A 19,892-nucleotide genomic window follows, 5' to 3' on the forward strand; every position below is an offset into this window, starting at 1 on the left:
CATGTGTTCTGCTATCGAAACTATCATGAGTTTCAACAACTCTTATTTGTGTGTGTGTGTGTGTGTGTGTGTGTGTGTGTGTGTGTGTGTGTGTGTGTGTGTGCGCGTGCGTGTGCGCGTGTGTAGGCTTCAAAGACTTCTATGCTCCCTGGACCTCGGCCAGCGGGCTGGTTTATCTGTCTCCGAAGGTCACATCAAGTTGGATTTATTTGAAGAAAAATATTATGTGAGCTAGATCCGATCCCCTTTATTTGTTAAACACAGAAGGACAAAGGGGATTGGTGCGTGCGTGCGTGCGTGCGTGCGTGCGTGCGTGCGTGCGTGCGTGCGTGCGTGCGTGCGTGCGTGCGTGCGTGCGTGCGTGCGGCCTCAGATGGCCAGCTGGAGCTTGGTGAGGTTCCTCTGGTGCATGTTGTGATGTCGCACCAACTCATCCGAACGGGCAAACTTCTTCTGGCAGTTGGGCCACCGGCAGTTAAATGGCTTCTCACCTGCATGGAAAGAGGCAGAAGGAGAGGAAACAAGAAAGAAAGAAAGAAAGAAAGAAAGAAAGAAAGAAAGAAAGAAAGGAAGGAAGGTGATGGCACATGAGAAAAGGAAGGTATAGTGAAATGTTGGAGTTGGACAGAACAGGGAGGGACAGAGGAGTGACAGAGAGAGGCGAGGACAGGTTGAGATGGGAATGGAGGAATCATAATGAAGGGATGAGAGAGAGAGGAAGGAGTGTATTGGGACAGAGAGAAAGAGAACATGAGAGAAATGTTAGTCATCATACGCCGGTTGATAAGCTGAGTGGGAAGATGAGAGCCTTACCGAAAATATAACCTGAGGCCATGGCTGGGCATTTATATCCAATAATCAGTTCAGTTTATTTATTTTGGTCATTAAAAACAGATTAATACAGTGCCTGCTTTGTGTTTTTTTGCAAAAATACAATATACAATAATACAAAAATACAATATACAATAATACAATACAACATATATCTTGTGTATACTGTTACTATTTAATGACAATAGCAGTGTAGGCCTAAACATTTGAAATGTCAAATGAGCCAATAGATGAAGAAGATGTGGAAAAATTAAAGTTTACGCACTTGTTTTACCTGTATGAGTCCGGGTGTGTGTCTTAAGGTGGTCAGACCGAGAGAACTTTCTCTGACACGTCTCACATTGGAACGGTTTAACTCCTAAACACATGGATGCACACACACACACGCACGCACACACACACAAACACATGCACGCACACACGCGCACATGCATGCACAGTCACACACAAACACGCACTCATACGCACGCACACACGCACAAACACATGCACGCACGCACGCACGCTCACATGCACGCACAGTCACACACAAACATATATGTACAAGCCAGTCCAGGCACATAATCGAGCACACATCCCGGACACACACACACACACACACACACACACACACACACACACACACCCACACACACACACACACACACACACACACACACACACACACACACACACACACACACACACACACACACACACACACACACACACACAGGGAGACAGAGAAACACAGTAGAGCAGAGGCTTGCAGAGAAGCCATTCCAAAGTAAGCACAGCTCTCAGCAAAACTTTTCAAAGTGCTTATGAAGAAGAACATGAGTGGAAGTACAGTATGATGATGTGACACTTTGTCACAGCTTGCCCCTTGAACCCCGCCACCACCCCCCTCCCCTGCAGGCCCCCACTCCCCCCCCACCACCCCTCCCAATCGCTGTCATGCAAACTTGCAAAGAGCTAAGCAGAGGTGAGAGAAGAGAGAACACATACGGAAATGAGAACAAAGAGAGAAAAGACAAAAGGGGAGTTATACGCGGATGAGAGAGTCCAACCTGTGTGTCTCCTCTGATGTCTCTTGAGCTGGTCGGAACGAGAGAATCTCCTGCCACAGTCTGTGAAGTCACACTGGTATGGCTTCTCTCCTGAGACCAAAAAGAGGACACGTGTATGATACTACGTGATTATGATTATTGATAAATTAATGCTCATAATTTCGTAGAGATGCACAATATTGAAATGATGACCTGTATCCGACCTCCGATTATTTGCAGGGTCATATCGGCCGATACAGGATTCCGATACCAATATATTATATTTATATTGAACTCATTTCTTTTCCTTTTCTGGTGAAAGTAAATGGTAACCCTCCCTCTAATGGTAAGCCACCTCCCCACTAACAGTCGATGCTCTTAAAGAGACAGAGACAGGCAGACTGGCTGCTCTGCGAGTACAAAGCCATTGATTGATTATTATCGCATCATCAATATCAGTGAAAATAATTGGGATTACTTTGAGACCGTTTCGATACCGATATGCCGATATCTTTGTCTCCGCCAGGGCGGAGGCTATGTTTTCAACCCTGTCCGTCCGTCCGTGTGTGTCTGTGAGAAGCTAACCTCCGGCACCGTTGGACCGATCGGTATGAAACTTTGCACACACACTCCCAGTAGGCCAAGGAAGATATTCTAAATAAATTAGCCTCACGACATGGTGATGATGCCCTTTACGTTGGCCTATGACTCTTGAACAGTAGGTTGTACAGTTTGTGAATGCATTTAGTTTTCACTTTTTAGAACGTTTTAATCTTATTATATATGTCAGCACATACAGTACCTGTACACAACACATGATATGATAACGTATGGTAAAAGTGTGGTTGCAAGCAGGGAGAGTTGCTTCCACCTGTGTGTTTGCGGCTGTGCATCTGAAGGTGGGACAGTTTGAAGTAGCGTTTGTTGCAGCCAGGGTAGGCACACATGAATGGACGCTTCTCACTGCTCTCTGACCGCACAATGGCTGGGGCAATGCCAGGTACCCGCCGGACATCCTGTTCAGGGCGCACACACGCATGCGCACACACACACACACACACACACACACACACACACACACACACACACACACACACACACACACACACACACACACACACACACACACACACACACACACACACACACACACACACACACACACACACACACCAAATAATTTGAACACAGAGGACTCAACACAACATGAATTTGCCAAAGAAAACTGTATACAGAGTGACAGAAACCAATTAAAGATGGAGTGCTGTGATATTTTTTTCCAGTTTTTCATGTGTTTATGAGGTGACAGTACTTCATTAGACCCCTTGGTGTGGTTGTTACTGTATGTGCAATGATTTTGTATTTAGGGTTTCTTCCTGGAGGCTGAAATCTTGCCAATGAAAAAACAATGATATAGTGACATCACAATATCATCTCCTCCCCTAACCCCTCCCCCTTTATCAACAACAGCTGGTGGTCATGTCCACATAAAAAGGACATTTTAATAAATACTGTACAATGAAAAAAATCTTCCTCATATAATAATAATACCTAATGATCATGTTTTAGGGTGGACAAAAATCACGGCACTCCATCTTTAAACCAGTGAATTGTAATTGAGCTAGTTATGAAATAAATAACAATTAAATCTGTCCAGCAGCAAACAAATAATTGGGTGAGATCTGTCTGGCATGTGGAGGTCATTATATTAAAATGGTCTTATAATCATTAGTGAATTAGCAGTAAAATGATACTCAGAGTGACTGCATTCACTAATGGACTCTCAGTGGGAGCTGTTAGTCACGCCTTTAGAAAGACCACCAGGGTTCCTAGAAGCGGGGGGGAGGGTACTTGCAGGCGTATGAGTGCGTGCATGTGTATGTGTGTATATGCGTGCCTGTGAGTGTGTGTGTGTGTGTGTGTGGGTGCGTGCGTGCGTGCGTGTGTGTGTGTGTATGCGTGTGATAATGATAATATCACAATTTAAGACATAACTCATTGAACAGTAACACCAAGGACTTGATTAACATGTTTTCCATGAAATCCCATGGCGCCAGGAGTGCCTTTTACGTGTTTTTTTGGAGGAATTGTATTAATTCATAATCGTCTCGCTAATATTTACCGGAAAGCGGAGCTCCCGGTCGTTAGGCAATGCTCGGCTCGGTGTGTTTTGCGGCCTGCACACAATGCTGCATACGGCCGCTGATCTTTATAGTAGTTTTTCTCTGAATTACGGCTCAGATTGAGCTGGATTGAACAACGCGCCGATATTAGCGGCTCAATACTAAATCGTCGTTACCACGTAATTAAAATATGAATGCTTCTGAAGACTCTCAAATAGACGATGATCACATTAGCTATAGCCGATTCTCGCTAACTGTTTTTGGCGGACCGGAAACGGTCTTATTTTCCAAGTGAAATAGAGTGCTATCTATGGTGGCGGTAGCCGACAGCACCGGGGGTTTTAGTGGTGGTCTATGAGTTAAAAATGTATAAAATAAAATCTTCAAATCAGAATTTGTCAAATCTACAAGCTCAAAGGGGTCGCGATGTGGCAGGTTGCGAGCTTGTTGTTTACACCCGACAGCGATGACATACAGAGGTAGGTGTCAACAACACTATAGCAAAGTAAAATCTTCTCATAAAAATGTATCGAAGGAAACCTGGCGACGTGGAAATGAAATAAAAATAAAAGCGTTTTCTTTTAATAATGTTTGATTTAGGGGGTATCTTCGAGCTGTTCATCAGACCACAGAGGGACATTACTGTGTAGCATAAACGCACATGAAGTTAGATCATGGTTACGTTTACCATCACCACCATATCCGTGCCCTCCCACTTCAGTCCTACCATCGCTGTCACCGTCTCCACACCATAGCGCAAAACGGTCTTAAGCTGCGCACTTCTTAAACTGCGTGCAGCTTAAATTCTGAGTTTTTAGACAGCTGGTGGATGGAAAAGAAGCTCCACCTCCGCGGAAGACTTGAGCGGAGGAGAGCGTTTCCGGGAATCTGGCCGTCGCGCAAGAATTCCGCGGAGGTGGAGCTTAATTTCCATCCACCAGCTGTCTAAAAACTCAAGCTTTAAGCTGCGCGCAGCCGAGAACGTGCGCAGCTCTTTCGACCGTGTGTCAGCGGCTTGTATCCCTGTAACTCCTCTCAGTGCAGGATGGCAGTAAGAGAACTGCTAGACTTCTATCTATGCTTCACCATCTCTCCCATACTGATGTCTCCATACACAAAGCGGCACCGCCGTACGATGGAGTAGCCTATAAATTAAGCTACCCTGTCTCCCTTTAACTTTCCACGTTTACTCTCTTGCGCTCGCGCACCACTCTCAATTCTTCCTCCGTGAAGTACCTCCACTCCCCCTTTTACTCTTGTTCCTCTCCTCCTCCTCTTCCTCTCCCCCTCCTGCCCATCTGGTCTTCATTTCTCCACAGTGTTCAGCGTAATGTCCCCAGGGGCTCAGGGGTGAGTGCTGGTATAATTAATACAGCTAACACCCGGCAATTAAGTAACAATTAAGCTTTTCTACTATCTGATGGAGTACGTGAAAGGGTGAAGATCTAAAGCCAAGATGTGTTCATTGAAAAGTGACTTTGATGAGTGATTCTGTATGGAACTACATTTGGTGAAAGCATGGATATTATATCCTAAAAATTTAATTACACAGAGAAATCCTCATAATTTAACTCTGAGTGGTCAATGTTATACTCCCAGAGTTAAACTAACTTATGAGGATCTTGCTCTGTATTTAGATTGCTGAGAAAACTCCATTCTCGTGTTCTCCTTCGTTGAGTGTCCCACGTTTTATAGGTCATCAATCACTTGTCGCACACTGTAAAACCAGTTTTCAACAAGGCTGAAATTATTTTGCCACATATTGCCTTTGGCACGGGCCAGGAATCGCTGTTCTCTAGTCTAATGTATTAACGACATCCTATGTATTTCAAGAAAACCATCAACCAATCATTCAACTTTTTCCCTTTTTTTTATTTTTTTTATACTATTAAACAAATACCATCAAACACAGAATTGTCACGCTTTGTTAAATCTCGTGGCATTTTTGTACACACGGCCAAAGGTTTTGTAAGTTCTTTTAGGGCAGTTCTTTACGATGATGAACAAAAAACGAGAGCAGAAAAACGCCAGTTATACAGCACAATGGTGAAATGGACCCCGTAAGAAAGACAGATTGCAGAAAGTCCCACTGTGGGCTAAGAGAAGGTCTGGAGAATCTCCGCTTGCTGTCCTCCAGAGCCGCTGACAGACAGTAATTAAACGCTAATGATTTATTAATATGTATAGGCTACAACCGTATCTTCACCCCGTGTACTACAGCATGATGCGTGTCTGTTTGTGTTCATGTGCTGAATCTTTTTTTTTAATTTTTAGAATGAAGTCTTTCAAGATGCTGTTTCAATGTACATTATCTGTGTTTGTGTGTCTCTGCATGTATGCGTCTGCGCAAGTCTGATTCGTAAATGCCAAATCCTGGTCATTGTATCAGGCTCTCCAACTTATTAGTGTTTTAAAATTCTCAGTTTTTCTTGCAATAATGCTTCTCTCACCAGCATCCATATATGGATGAAGTTTGCATAGTTTGCACAATTTACCATGCATAAGCAATAATGTAAACATTTTAATTAACTTTTTTTTAAATTATTTTTGGTATTCAGACAGCCAGCAATGGGTAAAACGCTCCCAAAAAATTTAGTCTCTGTGACACATCTAGGGGCAATCTGCATTCAAAGATTTCCCTAGAAGCTTTGTCATTGGTCGATTTGCACCCTGTACACTGTCATGCATGCACATGTACTGTGTGTGTGTGTGTGTGTGTGTGTGTGTGTGTGTGTGTGTGTGCGCTTGTGTTTGCGTGCTTGTGTTTGTGTGTGTGTGTGTGTGTGTGTGTGTGTGTGTGTGTGTGCGTGCGTGCGTGCGTGCGTGCGTGCGTGCGTGCGTGCGTGCGTGCTTGCTTGCGTGCGTGCGTGCGTGCGTGCGTGCGTGCATTACCTGTAATCCTCTGAAGACTCCGTGTGTGTGTATGCGGTACTGCGCGCTGCAGCTGTATAGCATGGGGTCAGTGTCATAACCTGCTCCATGACTGAAAACATAGAAGGAGTGAGAGAGGGAGAATGAGAGAGATTAACAGAAATTAAGAGAGATTTACATTAAAAGTCTATTATTCAATGCTGCTTATAGACATGTGAACATATAGGGAAGGAGAAAAGGGGTGTCTCATAGCCTTGCTCAGGCTGTCTGGAGTGCCACATGATATAGACTACATAATATTAAGTGTATTATGTGTATATGGGGTAACAATATACTACACATACATCACACTACATACATCCATCAATATGAATGTGTGTGCATGACTGCATGTGCTTCCGCCTCACAAAGGAACCCATGCCGACTATAAACAATGAACGATCAACAACAATACATTCGAGGAATGTTTTCCCATCCAATTTCAGAGATTTGTTCTTGCAATTTTTCAAGGGAGTGAGCCTGTGTGACTGTGTGCGTGCGTGAGCGTGTATAAACATATAACATAACCCCAATAAATATCTTTTCTAAATTAACGAGACACCTCCGGATGTAACATTTACCCAAAAAGACTTTTTTCTCATTCACATAATCATTTATATACTACATCATGATGATAGTACAGTATATGCAATACCGAGCACATTATGCATTTCCAAAATTATGTATTTCCCGAAACCATTTGATTTATCAGAGCACAGTAAAATTCATTAATTTTCAAACAAAACAGGAGTATTTCAGTGTCTCCGTGAGTGTTTTGGGGGGGTTTGAGGGAGCCGGGAGCAGAACAAACCATTGTCTGTTTTAACACAGCTGCAAAACCTTTCCTCTCATATCATCTTATGATAACACATAACGGCAGAGACACAGAAAGCGCTTGTCTATAAAACGTGTTATATGGCCGTGGAGCTAACGACACGGGGAGGAGGAGGGGAGTTTGCATCCTGTTGAGTATACAGTATGTCTGAGGATTAATAAAGTCCTCTTTGTCTCCTCTATGGTGATTCCAAGGACAGGAGGAACCAGCCCGGCAGATTGGCTGAGCAGCAGTGGACGATATGCGTGCTGTAAATCTTTTCGGGGAAATTAATTCCATTGCGTTTAGTCAACTCTTTTCATTCATTCATTCATTCATTCATTCATTCACTCACTCACTCACTCACTCACTCACTCACTCACTCACTCAGCTGTTAAGCGTTTTCAATCTGACATTCCTATTTTTGGGTAGGACATTAGAGGCTATCTTTTGAAAACTAGGTATTTTTTGTGCGACAGCGTTGTACGGTGAATTGTAAAACATGTCTTTTAATGTAAAACAATTTTAATGTCCTTCAAACTTATTTCTAATGGTTTGAGCCTCAATCACCACTCTGATATAACCTTAGAGTATATATGAATAGAGACGGCACCCGAGTTCTCCTTCCATCCACTTGCATTAAGTTGCTCATGAGGCGATTTCACTCCTCCTTCTGGTTAGGAACAGAGTGCATTCTGGGATTGATTGGGCCAAAGACATGAACGCGCTGCCATTGCACTGAAACCGCGTTCACGTGTCATCATGAACGTGCGCAATGATAGTCAACGGACCAGCGCGTTCATGTTCTTGGCCCAGCGCTGCAATACCAAATTCGGCCACTATGTCCATTGCGCCTCAGGGTTTCCTCCGGGTGCCGTCTCTATTCATATATACTCTAAGGATGTAACCAGTCCATGCCATTTCTTTTTTGCTTCTGAAGCTGTTTTAGCTGCAGTACCACAATGTCCTGAGGTGGCGGGGGTGCTGATATGCAACTTATTTAATATTTGAGTCATTATAATACTGATGCTATAAACACAGGCTTGTTTCCATTCCATGCCAACTTGGAAAATCAACGATGGCGGACATTGTAAACAAAGTGGAAATGAAAATTTGGAACTGAAGGCTGAAGAGAGGGAGGAATTATACAAAGTAGGGTGACATTGATGACATCACAAATACGACCAAATCAGTTGAGCTGCTCCTGAGAGCAATTTTCATAAAAGCAAAATGGCATATTTGTGGGGATAGAAAATACACAGGGGAGCTAAAAAAACACAAAAAAACAATTGAAAAAGTTGAATTTTATGTTATAGGTCCTTTAATAAACAAGACAGCTTAATAATTATGTGTGTGCACAGTCGCACACGCACACACACAGCGGCATACAATCAGCCAAACACCATCATTTTTTCGTTCTCATTTCACAAAGAGGTTTTCCGAACTCTCATCTAATCAGACTTTATTTACACCAGAAGGTTAAGTGCTTTGATTTACTTTGATTGAAAACAAGCAAAGATTCCGAAAACAAAGTATCTTAGTTGCCAAAAAAACCCCCCAAAAAACAAAGAAACATCAAGGTGTTCCACATGCCATGCAAGCAGGGAGGCGATAAAAGTGCTTAGAGACTAGAAATAGAGCTGAGTGTGACGTGTGTGATTAAGCCATTTTAGGCAGGAATGACATTTTAGTGTCAGCATTATGTTATGCTTTAGCTATTGAAAAATAGCAGATCTACAGGCTTGTAAGTCTGCTATTTTTGAAAAATCGAAGAACGACGGACATAAAAACTGTCAGGATGTAGAAGACATTTTTAGAATCTGATCTGAAGTGCTTTGATTTACTTTGATTGAAAACAAGCAAAGATTCTGAAAAGTATCTTAGTAGCCAAAAAAAACAAAAAAAACACAAAGAAACATCAAGGTGTTCCACATGCCATGCAAGCAGGGAGGCGATAAAAGTGCTTAGAAACTAGAAATAGAGCTGGATGTGACGTGTGTGATTAAAAGGATGGTGGCCTCCCTGATCAGTCATGTGAGTAATGATGTACTCCTCAGACAGACCCCTAACAGGCCTCTTCAATCACCACCACCAACAATGCCACAGCTCTCATATCTGATTTAATGAAGCTGAGCCCACTGCCACTATCCCCCTCCACGCACGCACGCACGCACGCACGCACGCACACACGCACGCACGCACGCACGCACGCACGCACGCACGCACGCACGCATACACACACGCATACACACACACGCATACACACACGCACGCACGCACAGACACACACACTCTGCATTAGGATGTAGGGCTGCGCGATATGACTTAAAATTAAGTCACGGTTATTTCAAACTTTTACCTCCATTATGAAAAATGTACATACTTTCACTTTTTTCTAATCCACCATTGTGCATCAGACTAATTGACTTTTTTGTGTAGAGTCATTATGCGCTCAATAAGAAATTAGAATACTTATAGAGTATAAAAAACCCTGCTTCAGTGCTTCTCAATTGATCACTTAACCTATATGACCTAGATTATGTCGGTTATCGGTTCTAATTGCCTAGCCCTACACTGTGCAAGTGTGCATACACACACACACACAGTTACAAATACACACTGAGTGGCACATATCCAATTCAATACAACAACCATACTGTAGATGCACATGAAATAACACAACATTTGTTGGACACTCACTTACTCACACACGCACAAACGCACGCGCATACACAAACTCTGCACACAAGAATTCACGCACGCACATACACATGTCATGACACTTGTGATGAAAGACAGTCTGGGGTATGAGGGTATGTGTGAGCGGACACAGGCCCAGCCCAGTAGGGGACTGTGGAAGTCACCATGACATTGTAACGCTTACTAAACTACAGTTATTTATGGCATCCAATGCATTGGCGGCCATGGCATTATACTGTAGGCCAAAGTTTCCAAAAGATAAAAAATGGCTTCCGGTAAATGTTTTACATTTTCAAAAATGGCTAAAATACCCGATCTATCGGAGCTCCCTATCCATGGTGCGATGATAAACATGGCTCGATATGTTTTACATGACATTCATCATGTCAAAAAGAAAGGAGAGGTTCGGGAGAGAGAAAGAATGCTGTATGACAAACAGGACTCTGAAGGAAACCCACCCTAGTTTTAACCACTTAACCCATTCAGGCCTGACGTCGAAATTAAAAAAAAAGAAATCTAAATCATGACAATTTTCTGAAAGATTTGAGGCACATTTTAACGATTTAAAAAAAATAGCAGACCTACAAGTTCATAGCGCGCCACTCGGTGGCGCGCTATGAGCTTGTAGATCTGCTATTTTTCAATAGCTAAATTATAACATAATGTTTAAAACACCAAAAGGGAGTCTGAGGATCTACAACGTATGTACAAGCTTATCTACAAGCTTACGATGCGTTGTGTGCAACCGCAACGCATATGCTTGTAGATCTGCTATTTTCTGCAAAGATAAATGTAGAGCAAAAACAGTGAATACACTAGCATAGAGCCCTGAGGGACTCCTCTCTCAACCATACGGGGGTTAAGAACAAAAGTTCTCTGCAGAGCACAATGAATGATCAGTTACTCTGAGGTTGTAAAGAATTGCTGAAACTGAATTCTTTAACCAGATATGAGGGGATCGGATCCAAACCAGCCGTTGTCAAACGGTGTCCCCAGACACACCGACATACCGTAAGACTAGAATAATAACCACACATTTAGTTTTTACTATATCGATACAGATATTAATGTGTTCATATCACAAATTTGCCTTGAGACTGACCTGAATTGGGTCACATTGCTTTATTTTGGTGAAACAATGAAAAAGTCAATATTATCAGCAATTCAACTATAAATATTAAATAGCCATGTTTTACGGTATAATTAAAACCTCACTGCTGCAGCTGCTGTAGCTGTGTATAATGGCACAGAAACAGTTGCTACTTCACAGGTTCACATCCTGAAAAAATAAAAGCATTGCTGAAATATATGTGGTTAAAACCTCTGACCTTCACTCAACATGCACTGCGAATGACCAGAAATGAACCCACAGCAGAGCCCCCTTTTGGTGTTAGCATCGTGTTATGCTTTAGCTATTGAAAAATAGCAGATCTACAAGCTCATAGCGCGCCACCGAGTGGCGCGCTATGAGCTTGTAGGTCTTGTAGGTCTGCTATTTTTGAAAATCAAAGAACGACTGACATAGAAACATAGCTTTTTCAGAAAACTGTCAGGATGTAGAAGACAGTTTTAGAATCTGATCTCAGGTCAAATGTTTCCTGTCGCCTTTCACTGCAATACCTGCTTCGAGGTTTGAGTTGACAGAGCGACGGGGTAAGAAAAATAAAATATAAAAGGATTAGGTGACAGTTACATTTCCTACCTCTTTATGCTTGATGCCAGTGAAGGGTTCCATCCCAATGATCCCATACACTCCAGCTGAGAGGCCATTTGATATAAATTATCACCGCTGTGGAGGAAAGACCAAAATGTTAGTTGAAACTTAAATCGATACGTTGCAACTTTACTGCACTGTAAAATCCTGAGTGTTGATGCAACTCTGAGAGATTTTACTGTGTATGATGTTATGTGATGGTTGGTATGTTTGTGTTGAGTTTCTTGTCCGCTCTGTTGAAACAGACTGGTAGAATGCGTGAGCATTCATGTATAGCGTTGTCAGCTTGTAGATCAGCAATTTCCGCATCATTTTTAAAGTATATAATTAATAATTTCTTGGTATATTTCAGTTATTTGTCATATCTGCCCTGTGAACCTTTTCACGACGAAGCCTGAAAGGCAAACAGAAATGTAATTTCTATTCTATGTTCCCATTTCCAATGCCAAAAACACAATTAAATACTGGTGGAACTACGCATAAACTTGCACGGAAAATAATTTCACCCGCACTCTTGTGCCAATAGACTTGAAGTTGATGGAGAATCTGCCCAGCACAAAATGTCCATACAGACAGAGACACACATGAGTGAGCTAAATGTTCCTCTTACAGTCATATTTCATTAAACACACGCAGATTCCAGTACCATTATAGTTAGACCTGCCATGTACTTTAACCCATTTTGTGCGGGAACCCCTTTTGGTGTTAGCATCATGTTATGCTTTAGCTATTGAAAAATAGCAGATCTACAAGCTCATAGCGCGCCACCGAGTGGCGCGCTACGAGCTTGTAGGTCTGCTATTTTTGAAAAATCGAAGAACGACTGACATAGAAACAGCTTTTTCAGAAAACTGTCAGGATGTATTAGACATTTTTAGAATCTGATCTCAGGTCAGAATGGGTTAACGCACGCACGCACGCACGCACGCACGCACGCACGCACGCACGCACGCACGCACGCACGCACACACGCACACACACACACGCGCACGCACGCACATGCACACACACACACACAGTAGATTTATGGGATCTCTAGCCCTTGACACCACACAGCTTCTCTATCGTACCACCTGCAGGATCGTAGCGTGCTGGAGGGGGTACGTGTGGTGCCTGGTACCCTGCTCATTACCCTGCCATTATTTCAACTGTATAGAGAGCATAGCAGGGGCACGGAGCCAGAAACACCAGAATGGTATTTTTCAGGGGAAAAGAAAAAGAAGGGAAAAGAAAAGTTTGTATAGACATTTTTTAAACAGGACTGAAATCATGGCCTTTTTTTCCACATTTTTCCAGCTTTCATCTAAGCTATTTAGACCTGAGATCAGATTCTAAAAATGTCTTCTACATCCTGACAGTTTTCTGAAAAAGCTATGTTTCTGTGTCAGTCGTTCTTCGATTTTTCAAAAATAGCAGACCTACAAGCTCGTAGCGCGCCACTCAGTGGCGCGCTATGAGCTTGTAGATCTGCTATTTTTCAATAGCTAAAGCATAACATAATGCTAACACCAAAAGGGGTTAGAGGAGGATTTTCAGGGAAATGTGATTTTTAGAACTTCACCCAGCTGATGGCTGATCATATGGGATTGCGTTAAACGGTTATGTGTTTTCGTCAATGTCGTTGAATTGTGTTTTAATCCTGCTAAGTGAGTTCTATTGGTATAGCCCTACCACGCAATTGTCTTTTAACCCATTTAGGCCTGACGTCAGATTCTAAAAATATCTGTTTGAAAATGACAGTTTTCTGAAAAAGCTATGTTTCTATGTCAGCCGTTCACGAGTCATGACCTACAAGCTCGTAGGGCTTGTAGATCTGCTATTTTTCAATAGCTAAAGCACAACATAATGCTAACACCAAAAGGGGTTCCCGCCCAAAATGGGTTAAATAAAGTAAAATACTGGACATCAAGCGTTATCAACCACTCATACAGTACATACATTACTTATATATATTTACTGAAGGTGGGGTCCACAGACAGACATGGAGCAGCCCAGTTAGGCACCGTGTCCACCTGTGGCCTTATTCTCCGGGGCGCTCACCTGGCAGCGCTTCCAGGCGACCGCGAGTTGAAAATACTTTTACTCTCAGCAGGCAGAGGAAAGCGTCTTGCGTGCACACGGCAAGCACAAAGGTAAATGCCCACGCAGCACAACACCAAGCTATGCTGGAGTTTCCAAAAAATACCTTATACACAATTGAAAACATGCACTGTGCTCAGGACAAAAAACATCTAGGTGGACACGTGCTGGAGACCAACAGAGTCAGAGTCAGAATCAAAATGAACTACTTTAATAGGATCTGAAGTGTCTCCATACATGAACATGAATGGAAGGACAGTCTCATACTGTCTCTTGGCTTGATAAGGCCCAGTGGTGTTTCTATTTAATCTCCCTCTCTGAGAATTGATAAGCCTAGGCCTGCGTGTGTGTTTTTATATCACGTTGCACTGCTGATGGCCTGAGTAAATACAGTCCTGTTGGTACCAGGCGGCACGATTAGAGAGCTGACCCTATACTCATCTGAGCCTTCTGTGCACGCACGTGTATATTTTGTATGCAAGTGTTGCGTTTATGAATGTAGATACGCGTACACGCGTGTCCGTGTGCGTGCGTGCGTGCGTGCGTGCGTGCGTGCGTGCGTGCGTGCGTGCGTGCGTGCGTGCGTGCGTGCGTGCGTGCGTGCGTGCGTGCGTGCGTGCGTGCGTGCGTGCGTGCGTGCCATGATAGCGAGGCCTAGGCTAGAGAGCGTGAGACTACCAGCACAGCATGGTAGTGTCCACTAAGCCCCACCGGCCCAGCCCCACCGCTCATCCCCCCTTATCAGCCATTTACTGTGATATTTAGATTCTTTATGTGCCCCTGGCTGCCACTGGAAAACACCATGGTGGAGGTATGTAAAGAATGTCTGCTCATTTAGACGCACACTCGGAGGAATGAACAAACAGGAGAGGGAGAGAGGGTATAGGGATAGTGTGACTTCACTAAAATGTTGCTATTATTGTGTCTGCACGACCTTCCAAAATGTCCAAGTGGACACGCACTCACACGCGCGCGCACACGCACTCACACGCACACGCACACGCACACACACACACACACACACACACACACACACACACACACACACACACACACACACACACACACACACACACACAATCTGAGTGCCATGCAACATGCTGAGAGCATTCATGCTCCCCCAGAAGATGATTGAACACTAATCATTGGGTGTCTTATGGCCTTCTGGGCCGTTAGCATATTACAAGTGGGTGTCCAACTAATTGGCAAAACACAACAATAACACAACAATAAACAAAGGTGATGATGATGATGATGATGATGATGATGATGATGATGACGACAACAATTTTAATGATAATATAACATGAACTCTTTTGATGCCACCATTGACTCCGGCAGAAGCGCTAATATAATAACTGCAAGGTCGCAGGGATTTTTTATTGAGCTCCTAACGTCGTCCCTCACCTCATATCACTTCAATCTGAGCCTCAATTCAGAGAAACACGGTGCTGAAGATCGCGCTTATAATGTATGTGGACGTTGTGGATACATTTCAATGACATCACACCTCGGAAGCAAGCGTTGCTTAGCGACAGGAGCCAGTTTTATTAAACCAATTCTGGTTTAATCGAAATCAACGAATGACGAGATTCTGAACACTGGCACAGGTGGGTGTAGTAATGTCGAGAAATCTCGACATTGGCACAGATCATTTAAAGCCAGGCGTTTCTTTTACCAGGCCAGGCGCCTTTTTACCTGTGCCAGGCAAAAACTACGAAAAACTACAAAAAGCAAACCCTGTGACGCGGCTCTTGAAGCGGAAGTATTAGCCAATGCTGTTTCCGTCGCACGATCTGACCCTTCACTAGATGAAACACACTGATCTGACCCTTCACTAGATGAAACACGCTGATCTGACCCTTCACTAGATGAAACATGCTGATCTGACCCTTCACTAGATGAAACATGCTGATCTGACCCTTCACTAGATGAAACATGCTGATCTGACCCTTCACTAGATGAAACATGCTGATCTGACCCTTCACTAGATGAAACATGCTGATCTGACCCTTCACTAGATGAAACATGCTGATCTGACCCGTCACTAGATGAAACATGCTGATCTGACCCTTCACTAGATGAAACACGCTGATCTGACCCTTCACTAGATGAAACATGCTGATCTGACCCTTCACTAGATGAAACACGCTGATCTGACCCTTCACTAGATGAAACACGCTGATCTGACCCTTCACTAGATGAAACATGCTGATCTGACCCTTCACTAGATGAAACATGCTGATCTGACCCTTCACTAGATGAAACATGCTGATCTGACCCGTCACTAGATGAAACATGCTGATCTGACCCTTCACTAGATGAAACATGCTGATCTGACCCTTCACTAGATGAAACATGCTGATCTGACCCTTCACTAGATGAAACATGCTGATCTGACCCTTCACTAGATGAAACATGCTGATCTGACCCGTCACTAGATGAAACATGCTGATCTGACCCTTCACTAGATGAAACATGCTGATCTGACCCTTCACTAGATGAAACATGCTGATCTGACCCGTCACTAGATGAAACATGCTGATCTGACCCTTCACTAGATGAAACATGCTGATCTGACCCTTCACTAGATGAAACACACTGATCTGACCCTTCACTAGATGAAACATGCTGATCTGCTAACCGGAGCCTCGCGATAGATTTCTATTGACCTCCTAATATCATGCCTCACCTCATATCACCTCGTCTGAGCCTCAATTCAGGGAGATAAACGCTGCTAAAGATCGCGACCATTACAAGAGTCTGGAGCACGCCTCATGGATATGAAACTTTTTTTTCGTTGTTTTTGCCGGCTCCAAGATGGTGGCTGTGCGGTAAATATATAAAGATCGTAACATAGGATTGGCATTAAAGTGCTGGGTTTTATAAACCGTACATGAACGTGTATGGCTCGAAATGTGTTAATATTAAAAAATGTATATGTAAAAAGAAATTTGTTGTTATTTTTTTCATTGTTAAGCAATATTACACTCGAGGGTGTGCTCTATCGTGATTATTGGCCAGTGATGCGGTCAGGAACAAGTCAAGTTCCGCAAGCGTCACTGAAGTGCCAATATTCATGATAAAGCACACCCTTGAGTGTAATATTGTGATTATACAACAGTTACCCTTAAAAAACATGTCAACTCAATTTCATTGTAACTAAGACACAATGCAAAGATCCTATGCAAACTGCTAGCCTAGACACTCAGCCGTCTCTGCTCTGCGAGACTCAGCACAGCTGATCTTTATGTTTTGATTAGGTGTGCCATCATGCTTGTTAAAGCACTGAATAGTGAATACCGATACGTAGGAAGTTTACTATGGTATTAGTTCTATTGGTACAAGCTGGAACACAAACATGCTCTGAAAATGCACGTGGCCCACCCATCTGACCACTTAACAGGTGGTTGGATGGGTGGGTCGCGGACGCTTTTCAGATGGGCCCGGATCCAGAAGAGGTTGAGACCCACTGGTCTGCCCAGTGTCACCCTCTGAACACCAGCCCCACTGGTGAGCGTGTGTGGGACTCTAGAGCCCCACTGGTGAGCGTGTGTGGGACTCTAGAGCCCCACTGGTGAGCATGTGTGGGACTCTAGAGCCCCACTGGTGAGCGTGTGTGGGACTCTAGAGCCCCACTGGTGAGCGTGTGTGGGACTCTAGAGCCCCACTGGTGAGCATGTGTGGGACTCTAGAGCCCCACTGGTGAGCATGTGTGGGACTCTAGAGCCCCACTGGTGAGCATGTGTGGGACTCTAGAGCCCCACTGGTGAGCGTGTGTGGGACTCTAGAGCCCTGCTGGTGAGCGTGTGTGGGACTCTAGAGCCCTGCTGGTGAGCGTGTGTGGGACTCTAGAGCCCTGCTGGTGAGCGTGTGTGGGACTCTAGAGCCCCACTGGTGAGTGTGTGTGGGACTCTAGAGCCCCACTGGTGAGTGTGTGTGGGACTCTAGAGCCCCGCTGGTGAGCGTGTGTGGGACTCTAGAGCCCTGCTGGTGAGCGTGTGTGGGACTCTAGAGCCCTGCTGGTGAGCGTGTGTGGGACTCTAGAGCCCTGCTGGTGAGTGTGTGTGGGACTCTAGAGCCCCGCTGGTGAGCGTGTGTGGGACTCTAGAGCCCCGCTGGTGAGCGTGTGTGGGACTCTAGAGCCCCACTGGTGAGCGTGTGTGGGACTCTAGAGCCCCTGCTGGTGAGCGTGTGTGGGACTCTAGAGCCCTGCTGGTGAGCGTGTGTGGGACTCTAGAGCCCTGCTGGTGAGCGTGTGTGGGACTCTAGAGCCCCGCTGGTGAGCGTGTGTGGGACTCTAGAGCCCCGCTGGTGAGCGTGTGTGGGACTCTAGAGCCCCGCTGGTGAGCGTGTGTGGGACTCTAGAGCCCCGCTGGTGAGCGTGTGTGGGACTCTAGAGCCCCACTGGTGAGCATGTGTGGGACTCTAGAGCCCCACTGGTGAGCGTGTGTGGGACTCTAGAGCCCCGCTGGTGAGCGTGTGGGACTCTAGAGCCCTGCTGGTGAGCGTGTGGGACTCTAGAGCCCCGCTGGTGAGCGTGTGGGACTCTAGAGCCCTGCTGGTGAGCGTGTGTGGGACTCTAGAGCCCTGCTGGTGAGCGTGTGGGACTCTAGAGCCCTGCTGGTGAGCGTGTGGGACTCTAGAGCCCCACTGGTGAGCATGTGTGGGACTCTAGAGCCCCACTGGTGAGCGTGTGTGGGACTCTAGAGCCCCGCTGGTGAGCGTGTGGGACTCTAGAGCCCTGCTGGTGAGCGTGTGGGACTCTAGAGCCCCGCTGGTGAGCGTGTGGGACTCTAGAGCCCTGCTGGTGAGCGTGTGGGACTCTAGAGCCCCGCTGGTGAGCGTGTGGGACTCTAGAGCCCTGCTGGTGAGCGTGTGGGACTCTAGAGCCCCGCTGGTGAGCGTGTGGGACTCTAGAGCCCTGCTGGTGAGCGTGTGTGGGACTCTAGAGCCCTGCTGGTGAGCGTGTGGGACTCTAGAGCCCTGCTGGTGAGCGTGTGGGACTCTAGAGCCCCGCTGGTGAGCGTGTGGGACTCTAGAGCCCTGCTGGTGAGCGTGTGGGACTCTAGAGCCCCGCTGGTGAGCGTGTGGGACTCTAGAGCCCTGCTGGTGAGCGTGTGGGACTCTAGAGCCCTGCTGGTGAGCGTGTGTGGTTGTGTGCAGTGGTGGAAAGTAACTAAGTAAGTTTCTCTTTAAGCGTTGCAAGCTCACAACATGTCGCAATGCGATGTCCACCAGAACTTCTACATCAGTACTTGGTCATCAGTAATGGTTGGTAATACTTTTGTACTTTTACTCAAGTAAATTTGGATAAACCAGACGTTTACTTGTAACGGAGTATTTCTGCATTGCAGTATTGATACTTTTTGAGTACTCTTTTACCACCACAACCTGTCTGAATGTTAACCATTAGCTTGATTTCATATAAATGATCAATTTGATCATAGTATCAAACCGGACTACTCTTAGCTCCCTGCTCACTGTTGTTCAGAGTCATAACATGGATAGGACTGTTGTTGACCTTGGCTGTACGGAACACGTTTCTGCTTCCTGCGACAGCTGAAGTCAAGGTCCTGGTTCCTACCAGTGTCAGTATCTCGATAGCGTTTGCCAAACGTTCGTGTTGGATACGGGAAAACCTTTGCCAAAAGCATCCCAAAAATCAGAAGAACTCGATCTCCCGCTTTAAT

At 44.9% G+C, this 19,892-nt stretch overlaps 1 protein-coding gene across 2 annotated transcripts in view; it reads right to left on the reverse strand.

Moving 5' to 3' along the window:
* Positions 1-242: 242 nt before the first annotated feature.
* The window catches only part of wt1a (WT1 transcription factor a), a 31,706-nt gene continuing 12,056 nt past the window's right edge, over positions 243-19,892 (reverse strand). Inside the window, exons 4-9 of one of the 2 annotated variants that reach the window (XM_079501156.1) lie at positions 12,109-12,195; positions 6,875-6,965; positions 2,731-2,875; positions 1,881-1,970; positions 1,106-1,189; positions 243-491 (exon numbers count right to left, since the gene is read on the reverse strand). In XM_079501156.1, the coding sequence (XP_079357282.1) occupies positions 370-491; positions 1,106-1,189; positions 1,881-1,970; positions 2,731-2,875; positions 6,875-6,965; positions 12,109-12,195 (619 nt within the window). In that variant the 3' untranslated portion in view covers positions 243-369. Of the gene's footprint in view, positions 492-1,096; positions 1,190-1,880; positions 1,971-2,730; positions 2,876-6,874; positions 6,966-12,108; positions 12,196-19,892 lie in introns of both variants that reach the window. The other variant, XM_079501155.1, reaches the window with a different exon arrangement.

The sequence above is a fragment of the Electrona antarctica genome, assembly GCF_951216825.1.
Source record: "Electrona antarctica genome assembly, chromosome: 5".
In the NCBI taxonomy this organism is placed as follows: Eukaryota; Metazoa; Chordata; class Actinopteri; order Myctophiformes; family Myctophidae; genus Electrona; species Electrona antarctica.